At 44.6% G+C, this 26,594-nt stretch overlaps 1 protein-coding gene across 2 annotated transcripts in view; it reads left to right on the top strand.

The window, feature by feature from the left end:
• PCGF5 (polycomb group ring finger 5) overlaps window positions 1-26,594 on the top strand; it is a 479,167-nt gene that overhangs the window by 166,866 nt on the left and 285,707 nt on the right. For both annotated transcript variants that reach the window (XM_069239871.1, XM_069239870.1), the window contains exon 6: window positions 6,149-6,288. In XM_069239871.1, the coding sequence (XP_069095972.1) occupies window positions 6,149-6,288 (140 nt within the window). The remainder of the gene's footprint in view (window positions 1-6,148; window positions 6,289-26,594) is intronic.

The raw sequence follows: 26,594 nt of genomic DNA on the forward strand, positions 1-26,594 counted from the left end.
TTATTTTAAACGTTTTAGAACCTGTTATAGAGAGGGGAAATACTCCTTCTCTTCACATCTTTCATTTCCCCCGCCACTTCCTCTTCCTTTCCTTTTAGTTTTTCTAATATGCATTTCTGCTTTGGTCTCTCTTCTTTAATTCTCATTTCTTGCTCACCTAACTAAATAGCACGTTCAATGTGCCCTCTAGTTTATCAGCAGAGGTTATCCTGTGAAAATATTTTGCTATCTTTTTGTGCCACTTCACAAGTTCTTTGTTTTTGTTTTTAGGAGTATCGATTGTATATTATTGTGTTTATCAGATTTATGCAGTTTTCATACTATGGTTTTGGTTTGGAATTAGATATGATTTTATGGAGGCATTTATAAATCAGTATTAGAATCCACCAACGCAAGTTCCTCTTCTCTAGAGGATCAGAGAATTTTCCATTTCCACTTGGCTCCATATCAGGCAAAACGCCTGTGTGATGTCCAGGAACGAGTCACTGGCAGATGGTAACGGACAAAATTGCACCCGAAAGCCAAACTCTTTTTTGATTGTAACACCCCAACCTCTATCCAAGAATAAGGGCAAAAAAAAAAACAATTCTTAATTTTGGAGTAATGTGAGAAGAGCAATTGGCTTGACAAAGGCTGACTTCTACATCAACATTAATACGTGGGAATATGTAATAACTGTAGATTGCTGCTGGTGTTATTAACAATTGCAATCAAGTTACAAATGAAGGCAAGTGAGCGAAGATCATTTAGTTGAATACAATCTAATTATCCTTGAATGAAGAGGAGAAACGTCACTATAAAAACAAAAAGTGATGTAATTTACGTTTTTAGCTCACTAATACTTTTTATAATCCCATGTATTCCTCATTATCCATGTCATATATTTATACTCAATCCTACGTGTTTCATTTCGAATCTACGAAGACGTCAAAGAGTTAAAAAAAAAATATCCACAGACCCTATGATTCCATGGGATTAGATGTTCAAACAGTATGATAGTGGCATAGATTCACTACCCACTTACATTGTTTTCACAATTTTTATTAATATGTTTTAGCACATTAATAATTTGGGTCTGGTGTACACATTCACTTTGTGTACGTAAGCAGTCCAGTTATATGACTCAGTGAGCTAGGCACGGGTGCTGAATTCTATTTGTTTATGTGTTGTGTCCTTTGACTGGTTTCAGAATGTCTGTGTGAGCCTCACCCCCGAAGGGGAGTCCCTTCATGTGTGTCTTTGGGAGTGTAATTCGCACCCAATGTTTTCTCATTAAAGAATTTGGGACACGTGTTTTCGGGCCATAGTCTCATTGTGGGAAGGGTGCTTGGTATTAGGATTCTATTCCTGGATTGCTTAAATAGCAGATGGTGTGTAATGATGTAACATGGCTCCATGCCAGAACACTGGGCATGGAACCAGCTTGTTCTGAGGTTCTGTCATGCAGGGTTCTCTGCATGACAGTTGATATGCTGGCTGTTGGTTGAGGCTGTAATAAATACCTCCTACCACATATCTTTATTACACTGGCGACGCTTGGGCTGAGAAAGGAACACAGAGGAAGGGACAGCCTCAACAACAACAAAGAAGGAAGAGCTTGGATTATTTAAGAGAAAAACGGAGATAACTTACAGAGACGTGCTGGGAGAGGATCGATCGTCTTGCAGCATGTTCTAGCGGAGAAAAGTGTGAAATTGCGGTTGTAGGGGCTTTGTGGAAAGCTGTTTGAGCATTTACTGAGGATCAAAGTGGTCTCTGTATGCTTCACGACGTCAGAAGGTCAGTGAGCAATTGGAAAAGGACTGAAAGCTGTGGGAATTGTTGGCGGCCATCTTGAGTGTGGTGGAAGGAGAAAAACAAGCCAGATTGACTGAAGAAAATAGACTGGATGTTTGGTTGCGGCCATTTTGAGTGAGGAAAACGATCCGAGATTGCTCAAAGAGAAAGCAAGCCCAACTGCCTGAAGAAAACGGACCAAATGTTGCGTGGCGGCCATCTTAGATGAGGAAGAAGGAATTTTTTTATTTTTTAAAATTTTTTTTTTTTTACAGCGCAATTGTTGGAGGACATCGAAGAAGAACATCGACGGTCTATTGGAAGTTGAAACTTAGAAGGAGACTGGATAAGGATCACTATATTGGTTTGTGGTCACGGGAATATACATTTCTTTGGAAAATGTATTGCACTTGTGGAATGCAAGTATTGGGCGTTGTAAAATGAATTAAACTGAAAAGGTCGTCTCTGCGGTGACAAACACACCTGAAGACCCGTGTTTGATATAGCGGCATCGTGCTGGGACATACAGTGACTGGCACACCTTTTGGACTTTAAGTACTTTTAGCAACTAATAGGGTTTGGAATATATTGTGGGGAAGAAGTGTTTTACACCTCTTGTGAGTATGCAGAATGTTACGGCGCCGCCGTTTTTCTTGTCAGATCCAGGAGAACCGGTTATTAAGTGGAAGAAATGGAAAAAGATTTTTGAGAATTATGCCAGGGTGTGTGGTACGAATTTGAGTGGTGAAAGGAAGCAGGCACTTTTGTTACATTGTTTAGGGGGTGAAGGACAGGAGGTGTTGGAAAATCTACCTCCATTGTCGCAAGCTGATCAGAGGGGGTTGAATGAATATGAAATATGTGCAAGACAACTAGAGTTACATTACTTGCCAAAGATTAGTACTATTATGGAAAGGTACCATTTTGGTTTGCGGGAGCAAGGGAAAGAGGAGATTGTTGAAGAATATATTACGGCTTTACGGAAGTTGGCTTCAAGTTGTAAATTTGGGGCGTTGGTAGAAGAAAGGATTAGAGATCAGTTTGTGCTGAGGTGTTGCAGTGATAAGGTGAGGGAAGAACTCTGGCTAAAGGACAAGCCACCGTTGGATGCGGTTGTTAGTATTGCAAAAAGGGTAGAGCATATGTTAAAGTGTGTTGGAGAACTAAGTAAAGCACATAAAGAAGACAAGGTCAGTGTAAAAGCACAAGAAGTGGAGTGTCAAGTCATACAAAAAGATGAGAAGGAAAAAAAGTATGAGGGTGTCCGTGAGAAAGGTGTTGTAATAGAAAATAGCACAGGAAAGACACAGGGGAATAGGACGTTTGCAACACCTTTTCAAGGAAATTGCTACAGATGTGGAAGATTTGGACACATGGCTAATGCAAGTGAGTGTCCTGCTAATAGGATTACTTGTAATGTTTGCGGAAAAAGAGGACATTTTGGAAAAAATTGTAGGATGAGGAATAGGAGAGATTCTAGATCAGAAATAAAGGAAGTCAGTTTTCAAGTTAATGAGAGTGAGGTGGAACATCCCTCTGAGTGGGTTTTGGTGGGGAATGTTAGAGTCAAAATGAAATTTGATTCGTGCTCTCACATCACGTTTCTCTCAAAGGATTTTTTTATGAAGAATTTTCAAGGAAGGAAGAAACTGTTCAAACCTAATATTAAACCTACGGGTTATGGTGGGTTGCCAATTAAGTTATTAGGTTATTTTGATGACTGCATTGAGTACAATGGTAGGTTCACTGATGCTAGGATTTATGTTGCTGAGAGGGGTGATAATTTGTTGAGCTGGAGTCATCAAGCACGCTTGGGTGTCATTCTCAATCCTAATGCACATCCATCTGTTCAGGTACAATCTATTGAGGGTGACGAAAACAAGTTTGTGAGAGCTTTTGGTGAATTGTTCAGTGACACCTTGGGGTGTTTAAAGGGGTACAATCACCATATTAAGTTGAAACAGGGCGCAGTACCAGTTGTGGCAAAAGTTAGACGCATTCCCATTTGTGTCCAAGACGCTGTACAAAAAGAGATAGATAAATTGTTGTCCACTGGTGTTATACAGCCTGTGGAGGCAACGGAGTGGTTAGCTCCCATTGTTGTGGCACGTAAACCAAATAATGAAATCCGTCTATGTGTGGATCTTCGTGCCTTAAATAAAGAAGTGGTGGTTGACAAGTTCCCACTTCCCAATATTGAGGAATTAGTATCATCGTTGGATGGTGCTTGCTATTTTACCACTCTGGATATGGCATCAGCATACCATCAGGTTCCGTTGAGTAAAGAGTGTCAAGAATTAACGGCTTTTATTACGCCAATGGGGGCCTTCAAGTTTTTGCGTATGCCGTTTGGGCTGGTTTCTGCGGCCTCAGTATTCCAGAGGATTATGGAAGATCTTTTTAAAGGCATTTCAGGCGTAAAGTGCTACCAGGATGATGTATTAATATGTGGGAGAAACGTGAGAGAACATGATGAGAGGGTGCATGCTGTGCTTAAAAGGATGCTTGATGCTGGGTTATCTCTTAGGCGAAGCAAATGTAAATTTGGAGTCACTAAACTGGACTATTTGGGTCATCATATTTCACGGCAGGGGGTGAGTCCTAAAAAGGATTTGGTGGACACTATCGAAATGTTAAAAGAACCGTGTACAAAAGATGAGGTTTCTTCATTCTTAGGTATGGCAGAATTTTTTAACAAATTTATACGAAATTTTGCAGATAAGACAGTAAATCTAAGGAAGTTGATGTGTAAGAATGCAGAGTTTGTTTGGACGGAAGAGTGTGGTACAGAATTTAAACAAGTAAAAAATGATCTCAGGAATGCACCAAACTTACAAGCTTTTGTACCTGGGAATCCCACTTTCATTGTTACTGATGCGAGTATAAAGGGACTGGGTGCTCTTCTTTTTCAGATCAGGAAGGGCCAAGAGGTGCTAATAGCTTGTGCTTCAAGATGCTTGAAAGGGGCAGAGATATGTTATTCTTTTATAGAGAAGGAAGCGTTGGCAATATTCTGGGCCATAAACAAGTTCAGAAAATTTGTGTGGGGATCTTCTTTCGTAGTCAGGTCTGATCATAAACCCCTGAAAGAAATTTTTGAGAAGAAGGGTTTGGACTCGATTTCCTCGAGGATCAGGAGATGGGTCATTTCCTTACAGGAGTATAACTTCATGTTTGAAGACATTCTGGGAAAGACAAATGTAACGGCAGACTGTCTGTCGAGATTGGTGGAGGTGGTAGAGAATGATAAATCTCAGGATGAAAATGATCAATGTGATGCTGAGTGTGGCATAAGAGTTTGTGATGTTACGCTGGGGGCTGTAAAGGAAGATGAATGGAGGGATGAGTTGCAAAAGGATAGTGAATTGTGTTCTGTGATGTCTCTTTTGGATCAGCATAAGTCTCGAAGTCTGGTTAAACCTTGGTCGTTAGTTGCGAATGAGTTAGCCGTTGTTGATGCTGTTCTAATGAGGGGCACAAGAATGATTCCCCCATTGAGTTTGAGAGAAGACATCGTGAACATGGCTCATGAAGGGCATATGGGCATTTCTAAAACCAAAGAGCGCATCCGTCAGGATTTCTGGTGGCCTGGATTAGATTTGATGGTGGAACGTACTGTTAGGGAGTGTACACCTTGTCAAGCTAGTGATAAGGTACTCAAACCAAGATGTTCACCTATGGTTTGTAGAAGTTTACCAAAAAGTCCATGGGGTGAATTAGCTATCGATATTGTGGGGCCATTGCATGGAGAACATCAGACTCCTTACCTGTTGGTGTTGCTGGATTTGTATTCACGATGGGTGGAGGTGAGTTTGGTGAGAGAGATCACTTCTCAATCTGTGATTAGTTTTTTAGAATCTGTGTTCAAACGCGAGAGTTTTCCTAACTCTATTCTTTCTGACAATGGTCCGCAGTTCTGTTCTGCTCAGATGGGTTCTCTGCATGACAGTTGATATGCTGGCTGTTGGTTGAGGCTGTAATAAATACCTCCTACCACATATCTTCATCTGGTGTGGATTCACTTTATTACATGGTGCACATATGTTTTTGATTTACTTGGAAACACCTTACATGGCAGACTGCATGTCCGTCGCTCACCCCCTGCGCAATACCATTGAAATTTGACTTCTGTACAATACTGCAGGTTGCAACTCGTTTTTTTTCTTTAGTATTGGACAGGGGATTGCGCCCTGCCTCCTGTCCTTTATTAACCCTGGAGGATCAGGATCAGTTAAGGACCAAAAGTATTTAAGTGAACACACATAAAATGTTTCTTGTTGTATTCAAACTTTCACATTGTTACATTATATTTTTCTCGTAATCTGTTACTTTTTGCGTAGTATAACCAATTAGATCCACAACTCTATTTCAGATGGAAGTCCAAAATCTAAAAGATCTAGAGGCGAAGATGAAAATGAAGAGGACAAAGATTATCACAGAAGTGACCCACAAATTGCCATTTTTCTGGACTGTTTACGTAATAATGGTCAGTCAGGCGATAACACAGTTAAGGTAAGTGGAGAATGAAATTTGTTTTTGATCTGGTCGTTTTGTATACACGTTTTAATGGTAGACCACCAAGCTTCATATATATTTTTTTATTTTTAATCTATTTATTAGCGAGGCCAAAAAGCGCAGGATACACATAGCAAAATCGTTTCTCTGGCACTGGATCTTTCAGATTGTCACATGCTTGAATCAATACCTATCATCAGACTGGGAATACCCAGTAATTTAAAAAAGCTGTGAAGAATGTTAAAATGGCAAAGGGCCTTAATAACAGTGTTTTTTAGTTTCTCTTCCAGGGGATCCTCATCAAAGTCATAAACATTGAATATTCCCGCCCTTGTGCGGGGACCCCGGAGCATATATATAAAATACATACATATTATCATGTGTAAAACAGCAATGCAGGCTATAATCATAAATAGGCTAAAATGCTTTATTTCTATGCAAGTGTTTTTTTTTTTTTTTTTTTTATATTATAAAATCACAATAGATCATAAATATCTACCTAAGCCCCCAAAAACTGGACTTAGGGAAGTAAACAGCAGTAAATAGCAGAGAAAAATAGAAAAAACTACATTGAAAAACAATGAAGCATTCTTAGCCAATAGGCTGCATGCAGGTTAACACAGGAGAACCATAAAAACTTTGGCACCGTGCCTTTAAGACCCTGAGCACCTCCAGTATCCCACCATGCCTCAGGGGTGAAGGGAAGGTGACAGTTGGTTCACAGTTAGGTCAGTTCTTTTTTCCGGCTTCTTCTGAGAGGATCCTGGAGCATTGAGCTTTCAGTTTTTCTGAGTTTTTCTTCAGAAAAATCCTTAAAAATAGTGTTTTTCCTGTTTACTCGACAGATAACATCTTTTGTCTGAGTTTGGAAGTCTTTTTTGACAGAAAATGCCATCTCTTTTTGTAAAATGTCCTTCTTGTGGGAAGAAGAAAGCCCAGTCAGACCCACACACTCTGTGTATTGTCTGCCTGCCACAGAGTCACTGTCCTGACACCTGCAAGTATTGTAAGAACATGTCAAGGAGGACTCTCAAAGACAGAGAGAAGATCAGGCTACATGGGCTTCAGGAGAGGAAAAAGTCAACATCCTCTTCACTTCCCAGACCTACAGCAGAAGGAATGGCCCGATCGACGTCGACAGGTAGGATTGTGCCTGTTTGTTCTCCATCGACGTCATCGGCACCACCGTCTCACCGGCATAGATCGCCGTCGACGGCGACCAGACCGACGTCGAGGGACAAAAACGTCTAAGCATGGACACAGGGGTACATCTCCATCGACGGCAGGCCGCCGTTCGGCGTCGAGCCATCTCCGGCGCTCCCGTTCGCCGTCGAGAACGTCTCACCCCTTGGCGTCGAAGGACACGACACCAAAAACACCTCGACGGCATGAACATCCGCCGTCGACCACTCGCCACTCAACGTCGAGACACACGACGGCGAGTAGGTCCAGGTCCCGCGATCGGCGTCAAGACACTCGACGGCAAGACCTCCGACGTCAAGACCTTCGACGTCGAGAACAGATCAGCCATCGCAACCTTCGACGTCGAGGATGCAATCGACGTCGACACAACCTTCAGCTGTGTCACAGGCGGTAGAGCCAGCGGACAAAGCTCCCTCACCGGTGGTCTCTATAAGGAGTGCATCATCCCATTCCAGAGCATCGGGGCATGTTTCTCCCATCACTCTATCACCCAGATGGTTAGAGAGCCTGAATAGACCGGCAGCATCCCCGGATTCACAATACTCTAGGATGTATTCTCCTACTGCCTCATTACCGAGAACGCCATCGCCTACAGCTAGAGCAGGACGGGCTCGTTCTGCTTCTCGTCAGCCGACCACAAGACCTGCACACTCTGCTACAGCCTCTCGGAGCAGGTCCCGTTCCCGAAGGAGAACCAGGTCACGAACACCACGCAGAAGATCACCTTCTTGGTCTTCTTCAGGATCGTCTGTTGGGCGCTACTCCCCCACACTCACAGATTCTCCACCTGCTAGGATTTCCCCGGTGGATGATATCACCACTTTTAATGAGGTTCTTCTAAGGGGAGCGCAGAAGCTAAATATTGAGGTACCGGAGCCGGCCACCTCATCCTCAGTTATCTTTGAGACCCTACAACACAGATCAGTCTCGAGAAAACTGCTGCCACTAGTACCGGGTTTGCTGCAACCGACTATGGACACTTTTCTGTCTCCAGCCACTCTCAAGTCTGCCCCGGCTAGGATTCAAAAGAAATACAAAGCTCCGGAACAAGATCCTTTATTCCTGCGGAAGGATCCGCCACCGGACTCTGTGATCTTAGCCGCAGCCAGAAAAACACACTCTGTGGCATCATCTTCCACAGTCCCCCCGGATAAGGAGAGCAGACACCTAGACTCTCTGGGGAGAAAGATGTGCGGTACGGCGGCATCTGCTATGAAGGTCTCCAGCGCCTCAGCACTTCTGGGCAGATATGACCGCTCTCTGTGGGACTCACTCCACAGATTTACAGAAAAGTTGCCCAGGGAAGATAGACAGGACTTCCAGGAAATCTTGCAGGAAGGGGGCCTAGTATCTAACCAGGTCATCAGCGCGGCGGCGGACGGGGCGGATTTGGCTGCGCATGGGTATGCGCACGGAATCTGCGCTAGGAGGTCTTCCTGGCTACGGCTCACGGGTCTGAAACAGGAAGCACAGCAGCGCATTTTGAACCTCCCATTCAGCGGGAGTTCGTTGTTTGGTACCCACGCGGATGAAGAGATGGCCCGAATGAAAACGGAAGTCGACACGATGAGGGCAGTGGGCCTGGAACGTAAAAAAGACTTCAGGCGGAGGTACAGGCCGTATGACAGACGACCATTCTAGCAGAGGGTTCAAACCCCTCACTGGTCTCAGAGGCCACAACAACGACAGGGACGTCCCCTGTTTCAGGCACGTAGACCCACAAGAGACCGAGGGTCAAGTAGACCTCAACAGTCTACAGCAAAGACACCATCAAAGCAATGAGGCATTGCTTCCCTCAGCACTGTGCACCACTCCGGTGGGGGGAAGTGTTACGCATCATCTTCGCGAGTGGCACTCCATCACAAAAGACAAATGGGTGCTCAATATTGTCGAACATGGCTATTCTCTCCTTTTCAAAAAACCTCCTCCACACTTGCCGCCAGCAAGGTGTTTTCCTTCTCATCTCAGCCTGCTACGCAAGGAAGTTCTCGCACTCCTACAAAAGAAAGCTGTAGAAAAGGTTCCTCCGGCACAAAAAGGAAAAGGGGTGTACTCCCGTTACTTTCTGGTGGCGAAAAAAGGTCAACAGGGCCTCTTCTGGCCAATTCTGGACTTACGGCTCCTGAACAAGTACATAAGAAAACAAAAGTTCAGGATGCTAGCCCTTCACCAGATTGTCCCGCAACTGCATCAGGGAGACTGGATGTGCTCCATCGACCTACAGGATGCATATTTTCACATCCCAATAGCAACCAAACATCGAAAAATTTTACGTTTCCAGATAGCGTCACAGCACTACCAATTCAGAGTCCTTCCATTCGGCCTGAAGTCTGCACCCCGAGTCTTTTCAAAATGTGTAGCAGTGGTAGCGGCACACCTTCGAAGACAAAAAATATTCGTCTACCCCTACCTGGACGACTGGCTAGTGAAGGCCTCATCTCCGGATCAGGCGAGAAAACATCGCGATATCGTTCTAAGAACTTTCGAGTCTCTAGGTCTTCAAATCAACCACGACAAGTCAACCTTGATTCCAACACAAAACCTCCACTACCTGGGAGCGATACTAAACACAGAGCTCCAAAGAGTGTATCCTTCGGAGGAACGACTTTTATCAATCCACAGGAAGTGTCAACAACTATTAACAGCCGATGCACCTACAGCTCGTCAGGTGACATCGCTTCTGGGCTCCATGGCTTCATGCATCTTCATTGTCCCGAATGCCAGGCTACGCATGAGGCCCCTTCAGGAGGCATTAGAGAACAATTGGAGCCAAAAGACTGGTCACTGGGAGGACAGAGTTCGACTACCAGCAGTGGCTTTTCAATCACTACAATGGTGGATGCACAGACCTCACCTGTCGATATGTTCTCCGTTTCACCAGACAATTCCAGTCGACACTCTCGTAACGGATGCGTCTCTTCAGGGTTGGGGTGCTCATCTTGGTTCCTTCCAAGCTCAGGGTCTGTGGTCCGACAAGGAAAAGAACTATCACATAAATCTACTGGAACTCAGAGCAGTCCATCTGGCTCTCAAATCTTTCTCTCCATTGGTTCAGGGGAAATCTATCCTAATTCAGACAGACAATACAACCACAATGTATTACCTGAACAAACGGGGGAACAAGATCACTACCTCTGTCTCGAGAATCCCAAACGATATGGCATTGGCTCCTGGCCAGGGGAATGTCTATCACAGCGGTACACCTGCCAGGTCAGCAAAACGTAGAGGCAGATTTCCTGAGCAGACATCTGGAAGACGCGCACGACTGGGTCCTACACGACGAAGTCGTCGAGGACATCTTCGATCAATGGGGTCGACCCCAGTTGGATCTCTTTGCAGACGAAACAAACAAGAAATGCCCAGACTTCGCATCCAGGTTCTGCCATCCGGGATCTCAAGGGAATGCCCTGTTGATCAACTGGTCAGGGACATTTCTCTACGCCTTTCCACCGATTCCCCTCATACCGGCAGTAATCAACAAATTTTACAACTCCAGAACCAGAATGATTCTGATAGCGCCACAATGGCCCCGCCAATTCTGGTACACGGACCTACTCAACTTATCGGAAAGACCTCACAGGAGGTTGCCGTGCAGACCGGATCTCCTGAGCAGAATGGAAGGCAGAATCCTACATCCCAACCTTCCCTCTCTGAGCTTGACAGCATGGCTCCTGAATTCCTACAGTATGGGCACCTAGGGCTCTCACAGGAGTGCATGAGCATCTTGAAAGAGTCAAAACGACCTTCCACGCGGCGTTCTTACGCTTTTAAGTGGAAGAGATTTTACATCTGGTGCTCTCAACAAGGTATAAATCCCATACGAGCTCAGGAGGACGTCATACTGTCCTATTTACTTCATCTGGCGAAGTCTGGTCTGCAGGTATCTTCTATTAAGGTTAATTTGTCTGCAATTACAGCGTATCGTAAGTCGCCTTCTCAGGAATCCTTCTTTACGATACCTGTAGTCAAGGATTTTTTAGAAGGCTTGAAAAAGGTTTTTCCTCCCATTCGGAGACCTTCTCCTCCATGGGAACTGAATGTAGTCCTGTCAAAACTTATGGGCCCTCCTTTTGAACCTATCCACAAGGCCTCTTTACAGCACCTTACGTGGAAGACGGCTTTTTTGGTGGCCATTACTTCAGCGAGGAGGGTCAGCGAAATTCAGGCTCTGTCTTGCAGAGAACCGTACACGGTTTTTCACGATAATAGAGTGGTTCTGCGAACTCACCCATCTTTCCTTCCGAAGGTGGTGTCAGAATTCCATATCAATCAGACTATATCTTTACCGACTTTCTTTCCCAAGCCGGAGACTCCGGCTGAGAAAGCATTGCACTCTTTAGACTTGAAAAGAGTGCTGAAATTCTATTTGGACAAAACAAAACCGATTAGACATTCTAACCATTTGTTTCTAAATTATGGTCATTTAAGAACAGGAGAGGCAGCGTCTAAACGAACGATATCAAGATGGATTGTGTCTTGTATTGTTAACTCTTACCAACTGGCTAATAAGAGATTACTGGCTAGGCCAAAAGCGCATTCCACAAGGGGAAAAGCGGCTACTGCTGCCCTCCTTAACAATGTAACAATTTCCGAGATTTGTAAGGCTGCTACATGGAAGTCTGTGCATACCTTTACTAAGCATTACTGTTTAGACTCGGATGCAAGAGCGGATGCCCAGGTGGGGCAGGCCTCTCTTAGAAATCTATTTGCATGAATATATATCTTTTCCTGCACTTCTTTCAGACAGTCCGCAGAGTTTAGGGATGGGCTTGCTAATCTATTCAATGTTTATGACTATTGATGAGGATCCCCTGGAAGAGAAGGATAAGTTACTTACCTGTAAATCCTAGTTCTCTTCCAGGGGTATCCTCATCAAAGTCATAAACAACCCACCCTCCTCCCCGGACTCAAGTCTCCTGGAAGTGCAGGACAGATTATCTTTCTGATCAGTTACACAGATTGTCACCGTAAAAAAGTACTGACCTAACTGTGAACCAACTGTCACCTTCCCTTCACCCCTGAGGCATGGTGGGATACTGGAGGTGCTCAGGGTCTTAAAGGCACGGTGCCAAAGTTTTTATGGTTCTCCTGTGTTAACCTGCATGCAGCCTATTGGCTAAGAATGCTTCATTGTTTTTCAATGTAGTTTTTTCTATTTTTCTCTGCTATTTACTGCTGTTTACTTCCCTAAGTCCAGTTTTTGGGGGCTTAGGTAGATATTTATGATCTATTGTGATTTTATAATATAAAAAATAAAAATAAAATAAAAACTTGCATAGAAATAAAGCATTTTAGCCTATTTATGATTATAGCCTGCATTGCTGTTTTACACATGATAATATGTATGTATTTTATATATATGCTCCGGGGTCCCCGCACAAGGGCGGGAATATTCAATGTTTATGACTTTGATGAGGATACCCCTGGAAGAGAACTAGGATTTACAGGTAAGTAACTTATCCAGCACAACCATCTAATTTGAAACAAGTCAAACTTCAGCTAGTGAGGTGGAAGTGCTAAATTATCCTTATTCCTCTCAATGCGACCATAGCTCAGATTCTCATTGCATGTTGTGAGTGAGTCTGGAGAAGAGCTGTCCTCTACCCCTTCTGTGACCTTATCCTGTTACTTTCCTTGGGTACCATGAACTTGAAACAGCCCTATGTTCATCTTTCTGAGGACAGTAAGTTGTTTTTAGGGTATTTTAGCGAAAATGTCAATTTTGTTTGGGCCAAGGAGACCTCTCCTCTGTTGTCCTGACTGACAAATAGGGGAAGCATCTATTCACATCCTGATTTACCTGTGGAGAGAAGGCCGTACTAATTCCCCACAGGAGCAGTGTATATGTTGTCTTTATCCAGTGACCTATAAAAAACCTGTCCGTTCAAGACTCTGAAGGATAGCAAAAGGAGGATGGGATGATATTTGCTGGAGAAGAGAAATCCCCCCCTTATAAGGGGGATGCTCCCTTGTCTGGGGATGAATGTCTGAAAAGTTCTCCATCAAGCTCTTAAATACAGGCAGCACAAAAAAGAAGCGGGGAGTTTCCAGAGCTGCACTAACAACCTAAAAACATTTGTGTGAAAATCAGCTCCCCTTATGCCACAGCTGAACTGCCATCCTCAGCGTTGAAGAAAAAGCCACCATTGTTGTCGTTGATTCATTGACATCCCTAATGCAGGCTAGGGGACAAGCCTTGACAACCGTTTCAGTGACCAAGCCCTTGTTAATAACGATGGCTTGTTCTGCAAAACAGGACCATTGTCGGTTATTACATTGTGAGCGGATGGATTTTTTAATTCCCAAGCTACCATGTTCCGCTATTGGGCGAGTCTGCCCCTAGGTCTGCGGTACTTCTGTTCTCTCACGCTGTGACGCTTTAGGCGTCATGCTCTGTCCCCAGAGACACCTCAGCCAAACGCTGACAGCGCCAACCACCTGTAGCACAGTCTGTGGTCCGCATGCAGCTTTGAGCATTGTCTGGGTTTCCACTTCTTGAGCTGCTTGCAAAGCCTGGCATGCACTCCATGGCGAAAAAGATCTGCAGCATAGGTAGACCCACATCACCTTTCTTTCAGTCGGTTTTCAAATGTCATACCCCTGTCCTGTCAACCACCATTACACATGAGCCGGGAGCTAGGCGGGCGTGCTACTTGATTGCCATTTTGCCTCAACCGGGAGCATTAAAAAAAATCAGCGTTAAGTGCTTATAATATTTTTAATGACCGGCGTGGCAATCCCCCGCTGGTGGTGAACAGGAAGGCTCTCAATTAAGGAGACAAGCTCTGAGAGAAACGCTGGCTGCCCCTTCAACAGACTATTGCCGGATCCTCTGCAACCTTAGCGGAGAGTGGGAAGGTGGCAGAGAAATCCGTTGAAGATGTAAGGCAAATGTCTGCAGGCAGCAGAGGTTAGTGGGGGTGATTCAACATGCTCTGCACCAACTGTTGATCAGGATAGATTAGCTGTTCCCACTCAACTTTATGAAATCGAGAAGGGGTCACAGAACGGTTTAGGAGGAGTGATGGAGGGATAACAAACCAGGAGGTTTAACCCCTTTTGCTAAACAGGTCAGGGTGGGCGCTCTGACTGCCGGTGTGGAAACCGTAATTTCAGCTGCACCAAATAGGAACTTAGTAATGCTGGCCCAACAGGATCAAGCTGTGAAGAAAGTGGATAGGGAAATTGGGGAGGAATTGGTGACACAGGACTCTGCCGATATGCCATCTCTGGTTTCTGCTGACCTCCCTCAGTCAATTATACATGACTCTCAATTGCCCCCTCAAGCTTCAGCTTCATCTCGTTATTTTCACTTACTAATGGATCAGACTCCCCCAACTTAAGCTCCAGTGAGCTGGGTAAAGATCAGCTATCGGGAACCTCAGGGGTGTCGGAGGCCTTGGAGGCTAGTTCAAATGGAACAGTTGATCTATTCTGTACTGTTAAGCAGATAAAACTTGTGGTTGGGGTGAAGGGATTGAGAGGGGGAAGCGACAAGCGGAGGAGCCAGTAGGATGATAGGTCCCTGGTAGCATGAGCCTGAAATGGGATTATTCTGCGACTAGGCAAGTTTACATAGAAGACCCTCAGGCATGTAAGATCTTACCTATTCGTGAAAATAAATACCAGCCCCCCGCGGCTAGAGAGGAGCCCTCATTGGTCCTTATCCGTAACTCTAAAAACAGCTGCAGGATGAGACCTGTGCCGAGATAGGCATAGTATTTTCTCTGTGGAAGAATGAGCGGCAGCACTGGGAGAGGATGCTGGGGTGCCACATGAGTAAGCCGAAACTCAACAAGCACAGATAACCGACCTGATGTGGAAGATGGAGAACTTTGAAAATAGACAGCTTTATAATGTATTGATAGCTTTCAGGGCTCATTGGTTAAACATAATGAGAGAGATGGGCTGTCTTAATAACGAACAGAGTAGGTGAAACCGTAAAATTTAATTGAAGTTGAAATTCATCCCATAGACCTGCACGTCTCCGCTCCCGATATGGTGTATAAATTGAAAATACAATTAGAGGGAGACTTTGAGAGCACAATTGATCTTATATTCTGGAAACAACTAACCAGTATTTATGACATATTATTGCCCGAAAAGAATTTGTCTGCAATCACCCACAAGGGGAAGAGATCATTATGATTTCGTTCTCGCCCATGGTTCCTGTAGAGGTAAGAGAGGCTTGAGTAATTTATTGGGCATTAGCACAAGCACCCGCGCTGTATTACAAATATGTGGGGTGGGATAAAGATTCTCCTTACCACATTATACTAACTGTGCCTCAACCTCAATATCCTATTAAGCATGAGGCTAAAGCACCTGTGAGAGAGATTCTCACGCAGCTAAAATACCATGGTGTAATTGAGCCCTTCCTCTGCTAGGCCCAAAAACAAGATTCACAACGCTCATCAGAAGTTTCAGAGAAAAAAGAAGAGAAACTTCCACAACAAGAATTATATACAACATAAGAATAATTAGATTCCAGAATTCTTGGAGATTAATCGAGGGAGTGCCTCAGTGGGGGCAGTGAGGGATGCTTTCAAAGCCAGTATACGTGGGGGAAACTCTTAGCTTTGGATCGACCCATCTAAAGAATGAAAAGCTGCGGCTCATTGGGTTATATGGGGTTAATTGTAGCAGCCTTTCTAGGGGTGGATGCAGAATAAGGTAGACCTTGCCACTGTGAAATATATTACCTGGAAAATATAGTTTATTTCTGTGGGCCTGAATCGCTAAATGCTGTTAGAGCCCTACTTTCAGGTGCTATATTTTCAGCTGGCGGTCCGAGTCAGGCAAAAAAAACATTCAGTGTGAAATAAGCAAGATGCAGTATTCCTGTGGTATCCTGGTTACAGATTCCAATGGAATCCCTGAGGTATTATTTGGATTCTTCGAGAGACTATATAAAGAAGAATAAGAGAGGAGGAAAAAAGATCTAACATTTTACATATGGCTACATAAACAACAATTACCTGGAACGTAAGAGGTATACACACCCCCAAACGGCGATATGCCATCTACTCCTACCTTAAAAGACACACAGTTCAAATAGCACTCCTACAAGAGACACATCTAACAGACCAGGAGGTTCCCCGACTACGCCAGCGCTGGAGAGGGCAACTATACGCGACAGGATACTCTGCTTATGCCAGGGGTACACTTATCTGGATAACGGCAGGCATCCCCTTTGCAATGGAAGAACAAATCATAGACCCACAGGGTAGATATGTACTCGTCAGAGGGAAACTGGCAGGACGCACAATCATATTGGGCACCATATACGCCCCAAATACAGAACAAACTACCTTTCTACACACCCTAACACGCCATCTGGCACACTGGAGCACACTCCCGTGGATACTTGGGGGAGACTTCAACAGCGTGCAAGACATAGAACTAGACCGCTCCTTCCCACCACTGCCAACCTCCCCAGTGGTAGCTGCCTCACGAGGCCTTGTAAACTGGACTCAACAATGGCAATTAATAGATGTATGGAGACAAAAGCACAGAAAGGATAGAACGTACTCCTATTCCGCACCGCATTCCTTACACGTACGATTAGACTACATATTCTGCACCGCGAACCTTGCCGCAGTAATAGAAAACCCGGTGTACATGGGGCGCACACGCTCGGACCATAACCCCTTAACAGCGCGGCTGCGCTGGGGAACTTCTCACCCACCTATCCCCACCTGGAAACTAAGGCCAGAACTCCTAGAAGATGCTGATTTCAGAGCATCATTAAGCACTGCAATTCTAGATTATTTTGAACAAAATGAAGGCACGGCCACCTCGGGGCTAATTGAATGGGATGCATTTAAAGTCTTTATCCGAGGGCACTGCCTAGGAACCCAATGCAACATGCGTAAAACCATCGAACGCGATTTGGCCCAAATGGAGCGGGTTTTACCACAATCAGAAGATGAAACTACTAATAACCAAACTGAAAAGGCGAGACTAGCAGCGCTGCACACAGATCACCAGACACTACTAGAGCATCTGAGATGCCTAAACTACACCGCACACTCCGCGAGAATCCATGCATCAGCGGATAAGGCAGGTAAATTGCTCGCCTGGCTGATACGACAGGACTGTGAGAGAAAGCCAATAATGGAAATCCGCTCGCACACAGGGGAAATAGTACACACACCTGCAGAGATACAAACCGAATTTACTAGACACTATACCACCCTCTACACCACAAGGATGACCCCTGGAGAAAACCCCAATGTGGAATTCCTTGCCAAAGTGAAACTCCCAAAACTAAAAAGCGACCAGATTGAAACACTTGAGGCACCTCTTGACTTAGAGGAAATCAAAGCCAGTATCAAGGATCTCAATCCAGGCAAGACACCAGGCACAGATGGGCTACCAGCAGACTTTTATAAGGCATTTACCATACATCTGGCGCCTAAATTACTTCGGGTATACGAAACAGCCGAGCAAAAGGGTTACCTATCGGATACACAAAGGGAGGCATTACTTGTCTCTCATCCTAAACCCGGAAGAGATCCAATAGATATGGGCTCATACAGACCGCTAGCAATGCTAAACACTGACTATAAAATACTAGCCAAGATATTAGCAACAAGACTGGCACCAAGTGTCCCAGAACTGATACATCCTGACCAGAATGGATTTGTGCCAGCCAGAGATACTTCCCAAAATATCAGAAGATTGTTCCGGGTAATGGAATATGCCAGACAGACCTGGCCGCGGGTGGGCTGCCTGGTCCTCGACCTAGAGAAAGCCTTCGATTCTCTGGAATGGCCTTATTTGTTCAAAGTGCTACAAAAATACGACATGGGACCATACTTTACCCGCCTAACTAAACTACTATACACCGGACCAATGATAAGGGTGGGTCTGGGCCCTGAGATATCAGAACCAATCCGGGTAGGCAGAGGCACGAGACAGGGCTGCCACCTTTCACCGTTACTATTCTCACTCGCAATGGAGCCTCTAGCGGCCACCCTACGCGAAGAGGGATCCAACTGGGGAATACCTCTGGGAGACGGTTTACACATAGTGTTGCTATATGCTGACGACCTCCTGCTATACTTTAGAGACATCACGCATATCCCGCAGAGGATTGGCACACTCTTGCGGCAATTTGCGCAGTTATCAGGACTTAGGGTCAATTGGTCTAAGTCGAGCCTCTTTCCATTCGACCCAGGCCTATCAAACCCAAGACTCACCCTAGCCGAAAGCACAGTTCTCTGGCAGCCAAACACCTTTAGATACTTGGGCATTAGGATCTACCATAGCGAAGAAGATATATTTGAGGGTAATCTAGTAAAAGCAACATCCTCAGTCAGATCCCAAATGACCTTCTGGAGAACACTGCCACTATCAGTGGGTGGTAGGATATCACACCTAAAAATGGGGGTGCTCCCGCGACTCTTATATTTCTTTTCTAACCTACCACATGTCTCCCCCGCCTTCTTCAAGACACTGGAAACAGGACTGAGAGAATGTATATGGAATAATGGTCGCTGTAGAGTAGCCCTTAAAAAATTGTACCTACCGACTGACAAGGGTGGGCTCGCGGTCCCCAACCTGGAACACTATTACCTAGCAGCTCAACTTCAATGGATATCCAGATGGCTGACTGGTAAACAACTGACTGATACAGCAACAGAGACAGGACCATACTCGCTCCAACAAATACAGCACTTATTCCACCCGATCACACACCCGCGAACCCCTCCACAAATGTTCCTTAAAACAGCACATAAATGCTATCACAGATCACTTCGTCTTATGAAGCTGTTGATCCCATTCGCACCAGCACTAGCACTGGTGGGCACACCAAGGGGCACTAGGATCACATCAGACACAGAACTGCGCACATGGCATGAGCTAGAATTACACACACTGGGCGACATATACGAAGACAACCAACTATTATCGTTTGCCAAGCTCCAAGAAATGGGGCTTCCGCCCGGCCAATTCCTCCTATACTGCTCACTGGTGGGATCTTTGAGTTCCAAGTGGGGAGACATCACAACACTTCCACCCACCCACCTGCTGATTCAATACCTGCAAGTGGTGGGCTGCGGCCAACATCAGGTCAGCTGGTTAGCGGACGCCTTGAGAATCCAAACTGCCACTGAAAGCGACACACTACGTATGGCATGGGAAACAGACTCGGGCGAATCCATCGCAATAACAAAATGGAGAACTGCCATCTCAGGCCACCTTAACATACCACGCAACTCGCGATTTAAACTAATCCAGTATTATATAGTAAACAGAGCCTACCTCACGCCTGCACGCGTAAACAAATATTTTAACTGCCAAGACGTAGCCTGCCCTAGATGCCGTGAAATCGGAGTAGATATGCTACACATGATATGGTCCTGCCCTAACCTAGGCACCTACTGGAAAGAGGTGACTGACAACCTAGCCACATGCATTACACGATAAATACCCTTCACGTGGGAGGCATGCATCCTGGGACTATTCCCAAGAGGCAAGCAGCACAGAGCAGAAATACGCTTCGTAGATCTGGGACTAATAGTCGCGAAACGACTGGTGACCCAAAGATGGAAGTCCCCAGACCCCCCACCGATACAGGCCTGGAGACGCTCACTCAGGGTATGGGCGGGAGCAGAGCACCTAGCACTCAAACGCGAAGAAACCCTAGGGCTACGTCAGTACCTGATATCTGTCGACTGGGAAGCCCTCCTAACCCAACTACATAACACCGAATCACACCCGCTAACTTAAAAATCACAAGCGAGAAGACCACACCAAGTAAGAGAATAAAACACACAGCGTAACTGAACAAACTGGGACACTAAGAACCGAGAAGAGTATAAGTAACGAATCCCACGAAACACCACAACCTCCTCACCTACAAACTGAATCATCACTAGAAATTCCCAACCTGACACGAAAACAGTGAAATTTAAACCAACCACATAGATATGGACATCGGCTAAAGTTAAAGTTATTGTTATGTAAGTTTTTTTGTTCTTTCATTTTAACTCACTTTAAAGTTAATCCATACGAAAAACACAATGACTGTCCTACATACTTTTCTCAATTAAATGCTGCAATGTGACGTCCCGAACTAAATACTATCACCTAAACAAGAATTGCAGATGTGATTAACAACAAAACTACTGCAAAGATACAACATAACAAACGTCACACAAATAAGAAACTGTGATAACAAAAATATGCAACGAATATGTATAATAAAAATGCATTATACTGTACTGTATTAAACACTGAGATAAGATGGGAAATGTAAACTAACCAAAAATAACAATAAACAGATTTATGGAAAAAATAATAATAAAGAATAAGAGAATTCAGAAGAGGATATACAGCATTTCCCTAATTCAGTTCCCTTCGGGGACTTAGTGAGGACCGGAGTCTGCTTGAAACACCTTTCTCGATGGAGGAATTACAAACTGCTATTAGAGATTTGCCTTCAGGAAAAGCAGTAGGTGGGGATAAGATTCCGCTAGAGTTTTATGAAATCTTTTTCATACACTTAAATTCAGACTTGCTTTCTACAGTTTTTCATATTCAAATGGGTCATCCAGCCGTAGACTCATGGTCTTCGGCAAATATTATTGTTTTTCCAAAAAAAGGTAAACCCCCACAAGAGCAAGGGTCATACAAGCCTATAACTCTCAGTAACAGTGACACAAAAATTTACTTTAAAATCTTAGCCTCATGTTTGAGCTTAGTCATCAGTAAATTAGTCTTGCCAAGGCAGCACGGCTTTATCCCCGGGAGGGGAACTAAAGACCCCACCCGCCACTTCATAACACTCTTTGTTGCATCAACTGTTTCTGGGAACCCTGTGGCCTTGATAATGTTAGAAGCAGAAAAGGCATTTGATAGGGTTTCCTGGGATTTTGTCTGTTCATTCATGGGTCAGAATGGAGTTGGGCCAGGTTATATTAAGGCAGTGATACCACTGTATTATAGTCCTACAGCTAGACTACACCCGAGGGCAGGCAGTCAGGCGAAATTTAAAGAGACACCAGGCAGGGGTGCCCCTGCTCCCCTTTATTATTTGCACTTCATATTAACCCTTTCATTTGGAAATTAGAGATAAATCCTTTAATAATACCTATGCAGTTTCAGGGCTGAGACAGTAAAGTGCTCTCTTATGCAGATGACGTGGCAATAGTGACACCCCGCCTACGGAGGCCTTAATACAAATTGACCAAACTGCGCAGACCTTTGGGAGTTTTTCAGGCTATTTGCTTAACCAAAGTAAAACACAGGTAGTCATAAACTGATAATTAGGGTTTAGTGATGATAGAGTAGTGGAGAGTGCTGTGTATTTGGGAGTCACTATGATGATGGAGTTTGGTCAGTTGGTCGAATTCAATTTAGCTCCTATTATCACAAAGACAAACTAAGATCTGCATAAACCGGATAACCTACATCTATCTATAGTGGGCTGTAGCAACATTATTAATATGATCTTTTTGTCAAAAATATTCTACTTGTTTCATGCTATCACTCTCAAATTTAACAACTGTTGGTTTAATACCATGAATAATATGAGCACACAGTTTATCTGGGAATACTCCAACACCAGAAGGGCGCTCAAATACTTAATCTTACCCAGTGATAGTGGTGGCTGGGCAGTACCAGATTTAAAACGTTATTATTGGGCAGCTCTTCAATATATGTGTCCACTCTTTCGGGATCGGGGGTGGGCAGCTGGACAGATGGAATCCCATCCATATATAAGGTCTTTCCTGGGAAAGAAGCTAGAGGAAGTTTTTTGGGACAAGACAAACCCAGTTACTGTTAGAAACGTTGGTTTAAGACTGTATGAGGAGCATATGGGGTCTGGGTTTCGCTTTGTAAAATGATGGGGTTGTACAGTTGCAGGATAAGTTTGAGGTATCCCCAAAAGATTTTTAAAAGTATTTACACATTTGGGATTTTTTAACTCAAAAAGTGGGGGGGAGTGCTCTAGGTTATCAGAAAATAGAGTTGCTTGACCAGTTGGTTGAAAGTGATCCTTGTGCCATCAGCCAGTTTTATAAAGATTTGAATGTCCTCACTTTGGATGATCTTGAAAGACAATTCAAAAATGGCAGAACAAGTTAGGGGTGGTCAATTGTTCCTTCCTGGAATTATTGGAGCTGGCCCACACCACAATACTGCTGGCTAAATTACAAGCACACCATTTTTTATTTGTAGTATACACACGGAAAAATGCTAGCTGGGGAAGGACGGCAGGAACTACATGCCCTTGCTGTCAATATCCTGAGGCCAATGCTTTTCAGATGTTTGGTAGCTGTCCGAGCCTTGAACCACTGTGGAGAGAGATTTCCACATTTATTTTTCTTTGGGTATTAATATTGAATTAACCGCTCACCTTGTTTTGTTGGGAGTACATAGCAAAGTGGTTCCTGGCACTGCCCAGCGGTTTATATTTATTGCTATGGCAGTGGTTCACCTGTGTTTTGCGTATTTTGGGGGTAGACATGGACCCTCAAACCTTCCAGCAGTGCTTTGCTCAGTTATTAGCAAATTTTAACCTGGAAATGGCTCTATATAAAAAGAGAGGCAATAAAGTAAATCGGAAAGGCAAGGGAATTTGGGCACTGCTCCTAGATTGGTGCAAGAGTATCTTTGATTCTTTTTTTTTAGAGCCTTTGGCAACCAACTGGACAGGCCTTTCATGAGTGTGTGAGAATAGTTGATATCTGTTCTAAAATGGAGTATTTATGTGTTTTTACATGTCTGCAGTTGTTTTCTTTAATAGTGGCCTTAATTGACCTGCACGCCTTGCACTTTAGATGTTGATGTAACAGTAGTTACTCCTGAGTTTTTATTTAGGGCAATGTGTGCATTTTATGTCTGCCTCTCCCATCCTTTCATTTATATCATTGGTGTATGAGTTCTCCTCATCTTATGAATGTTTATTAATACTTTGTTGCTGGTCTTTATATTACTGCTCTTTTTTAGACCAATAGTATCACTTATTATAGAATTTTCCCAATCCACGTTAATGATTCCGCCAATGATGGACTTTTGAATGCCGGTTTCATTTTCATCTATGAAGGTGACAGCAATTCAACCCACTCCAATTCTAGCTGATGATAGCACCCAGGACTTTGCCTTGAAGGTGGCAGACTGTTTAGTGTAGCTGGATGTGCATTATGTCCCTGAGTTTGATAAAGAGGCCTTAGGTGAAGAAGAGAAAATATTGGTGTGAGCCACAAACATTAGTAGCTGACATAAGGCCTCAGTCGTGTGGACCCCATCGTTTCTGTAAGGAGCCATAAGTCATGCAGGTGCCTATTGCATTTTTGACAACTTTGCAGCAGATGATGGATTCCTTGCTTCTCTTGTAGGAGATTTCCATATATAGTCATAAGCATATAGTTCCACCCTCCAGCACACCAGAGCACTTTTTCCAATATAACTTCTTAAGTGTTCATGTTCACCTTACTTCAGGAAGGCCTGAAAAGTCACTTAAGAATGTCAATATGCAGCCTAAAGAAAAGGCTACAGTGTCCGGAATTCTTCATCTTGTTTGCTTTAAAATAGACAAATAGCTAAGGCACATGCATTCAAATTCATGAATTAGTTGAAAATTTAGCAGACAAAATCCTTTGCAGAGCTTTTTGTAATGCAAAATACGGATGAATGAGTGCAAGGCAGTGTAGCCCACAGGCTGCCATTATAAATGAAGAAAAAGGAGACTGTGTCCTTGAGAACAGCTAGTCCTCCAGTATCCCATCATGCTTAGAGAGAGGTAGTTACCTCAGTTCTTTTTTCCGGCTCCTGCTGACAAGACCCTGGAGCATTGAGGTCAACCTTTTTAGGTTATTTCTTCAAACATTGAGTGAAAATCTCAGTGACAACTGTTTCACTGACATCTTTTGACTTTCTTGTTTTGTGTCTTTTTCTGACAGAAATTAAGATTAAGGCATTTTTCTCTGAAAAATGCCTTTTCTGTTTGTCAAATGCCCACAATGTGGCAGAAAAAAGGCCAAAACAGACTCTTATGATGTTTGTATCATCTGACTGCCGTCTTCACACCTTTCCGTCTCCTGTAACACATGCAAGGCATTTTCCAGGCGTACCCTGCATGACAGGGAGAAGATTCGCCTTCAAGGGAGAGCAGAGAGGCAATGCTAGCAAGATGTCAGTGGGACCTGTGAGCGAGGGGAAGGCCAGTCTTCCACTAGAGCTCGTCCCTCAGCCTCCAGTGGACATGGAAGGTCTAAAATGCGTTTTTCTGGCAGAAAACGCTTTTGGTCCCGGTCGATGTCAACGAGATCGACATCGAGAAGAAGTATGGCGCAGGCATGTTCACCGTCGAAGACTAGCTCGATGTCACACAAACGTTGCTGCTTGGTGTCAAGACGATGCCCGACGTTCAGGACGCCAGCTACTCGCCACATGATGTTGAGGAGTATATCAACGTAATGGGACTTGGCGTCGCAACGAAGGAAGCGCTGCTGTTGCAGGTCGAGCTCCCACTCAACATCGACACCTAGACGACAGAGAGAGAGATCGACGTTGAAGAGTCCCTTGACGTCAAGGAGGCAGAAATGTGCAAAACGAAGAAGGATCTATTCCTCATCGGAATCGCACCATTCCAGAGATGTCTCTCCTTCGCTGGTGCTCCTTCCTTAGTCGCCTTCTCTCACACCTTGCCTCCACTGGCTGCTACGCCTCCTCAACCATCCCTCAATGTCTGACTCCGCTGCTGCCGGCTGCTCTGGTTCTCCCAGCACCCGTACCACCTCCAGTGCCCCAAGTGCCTAGCACCACCTCTGCTTCCAGAATGCGCTCAAGATTGCACCATCATACCCATCAGTTATCTGGCCGTTCATCAGCAAGGTCAAGACACTCCCACCACAGTTTGTGACACAGATCAAGATCGCGTTCCTACCGACATAGAGATTCCTCATCGTCACCCACACTAACGGATTCTGTCAACCTTGTTCCTCACCAGTGGACGATATCAACATCTTTCAAGATGTTCTAGTTTGAGGTGCTGCAAAACTCAACATTACAATGGCTGTTCCAACTCCATCCACGTGGGTCATATTCAAGACTCTCCAGCAGCATATAGCCGGCAGACCTTTGCTATCACTAGTGCTGGGTCTTCTGGAACCCGCCATGGAAGTCGTACTTACACTGGTTACGACTGCGTCTGCTCCCTCCAGACTACTAAAAAAGTATCGTCCTCTGGAACAAGACCCTTTGTTTCTGCGCTCTGATCCTTCACCTGATTCAGTGGTAATACTGGCTGCCCACAACCTTCATGCCATGTCTCCCTCTACTACCTCTCCTCCTGACAGCGAGTAAAAAGGTGGATTAAACAGTCCGCAAAGTCTGTACTTCGGCTGCAACGTCCATGAAGGCGGCAAGCGCAACAGCCCTCCTGGGTAGATACGATAGGGCCCTGTGGGACTCCCTACTCCATTTTACAGACCACCTTCCGAGAGATCAGAAGCAGGATTTTTTTAGAGATCGTCCAAGAAGGTGCCATGGTCTCTAACTAGATCGGTGGTTCCCAACCTGTGGTCTGGGGACTCCTGGTGGTCTGCAAAGCCTCCTCAGGGGGTCAGCGACTGCTTAGAAGATTAAATAATATTAACAGATTAGATTCCCAGCTTTCAGTAATGACTTAGTGGGGGGGTCCCCGGATTCCAATAATGATTCAGTGGGGGTCCCTGGGTTCCAGTAATGATAAAGTAGGGGTCCACAGAAGTCAAAAGGTTGGGAACCACTGAACTAGATCATTAGTGCATCGGTGGACTCATCCTTGCTCTCAGCACATACATACTGCCATGGAGTAACCTTAAGGAGGTATTCCTGGCTGCGTCTAACGTCACTGAAACCGGCCTATCAGCAACACATTCAGAACTTGACATTTTCAGGCTCCACTCTGTTCGGCTCTCACGTGGACGATGAAATGGCAAATATGAAGGCTGAGGTAGACACATTGAAGGCAGTAGGCCTTGAAAAATCCAAACAGCAACGAAGACCCTTCTGACCTTTTCAGCGTTGCTATTCTTCTCAGAGGGTTCAAACCCCTCAGGGGCTGCCTGGAAGAACTCAGCAGCAGTTCCAAATATCTTACC

Source organism: Pleurodeles waltl, chromosome 6, assembly GCF_031143425.1.
Source record: "Pleurodeles waltl isolate 20211129_DDA chromosome 6, aPleWal1.hap1.20221129, whole genome shotgun sequence".
Taxonomy (NCBI): Eukaryota; Metazoa; Chordata; class Amphibia; order Caudata; family Salamandridae; genus Pleurodeles; species Pleurodeles waltl.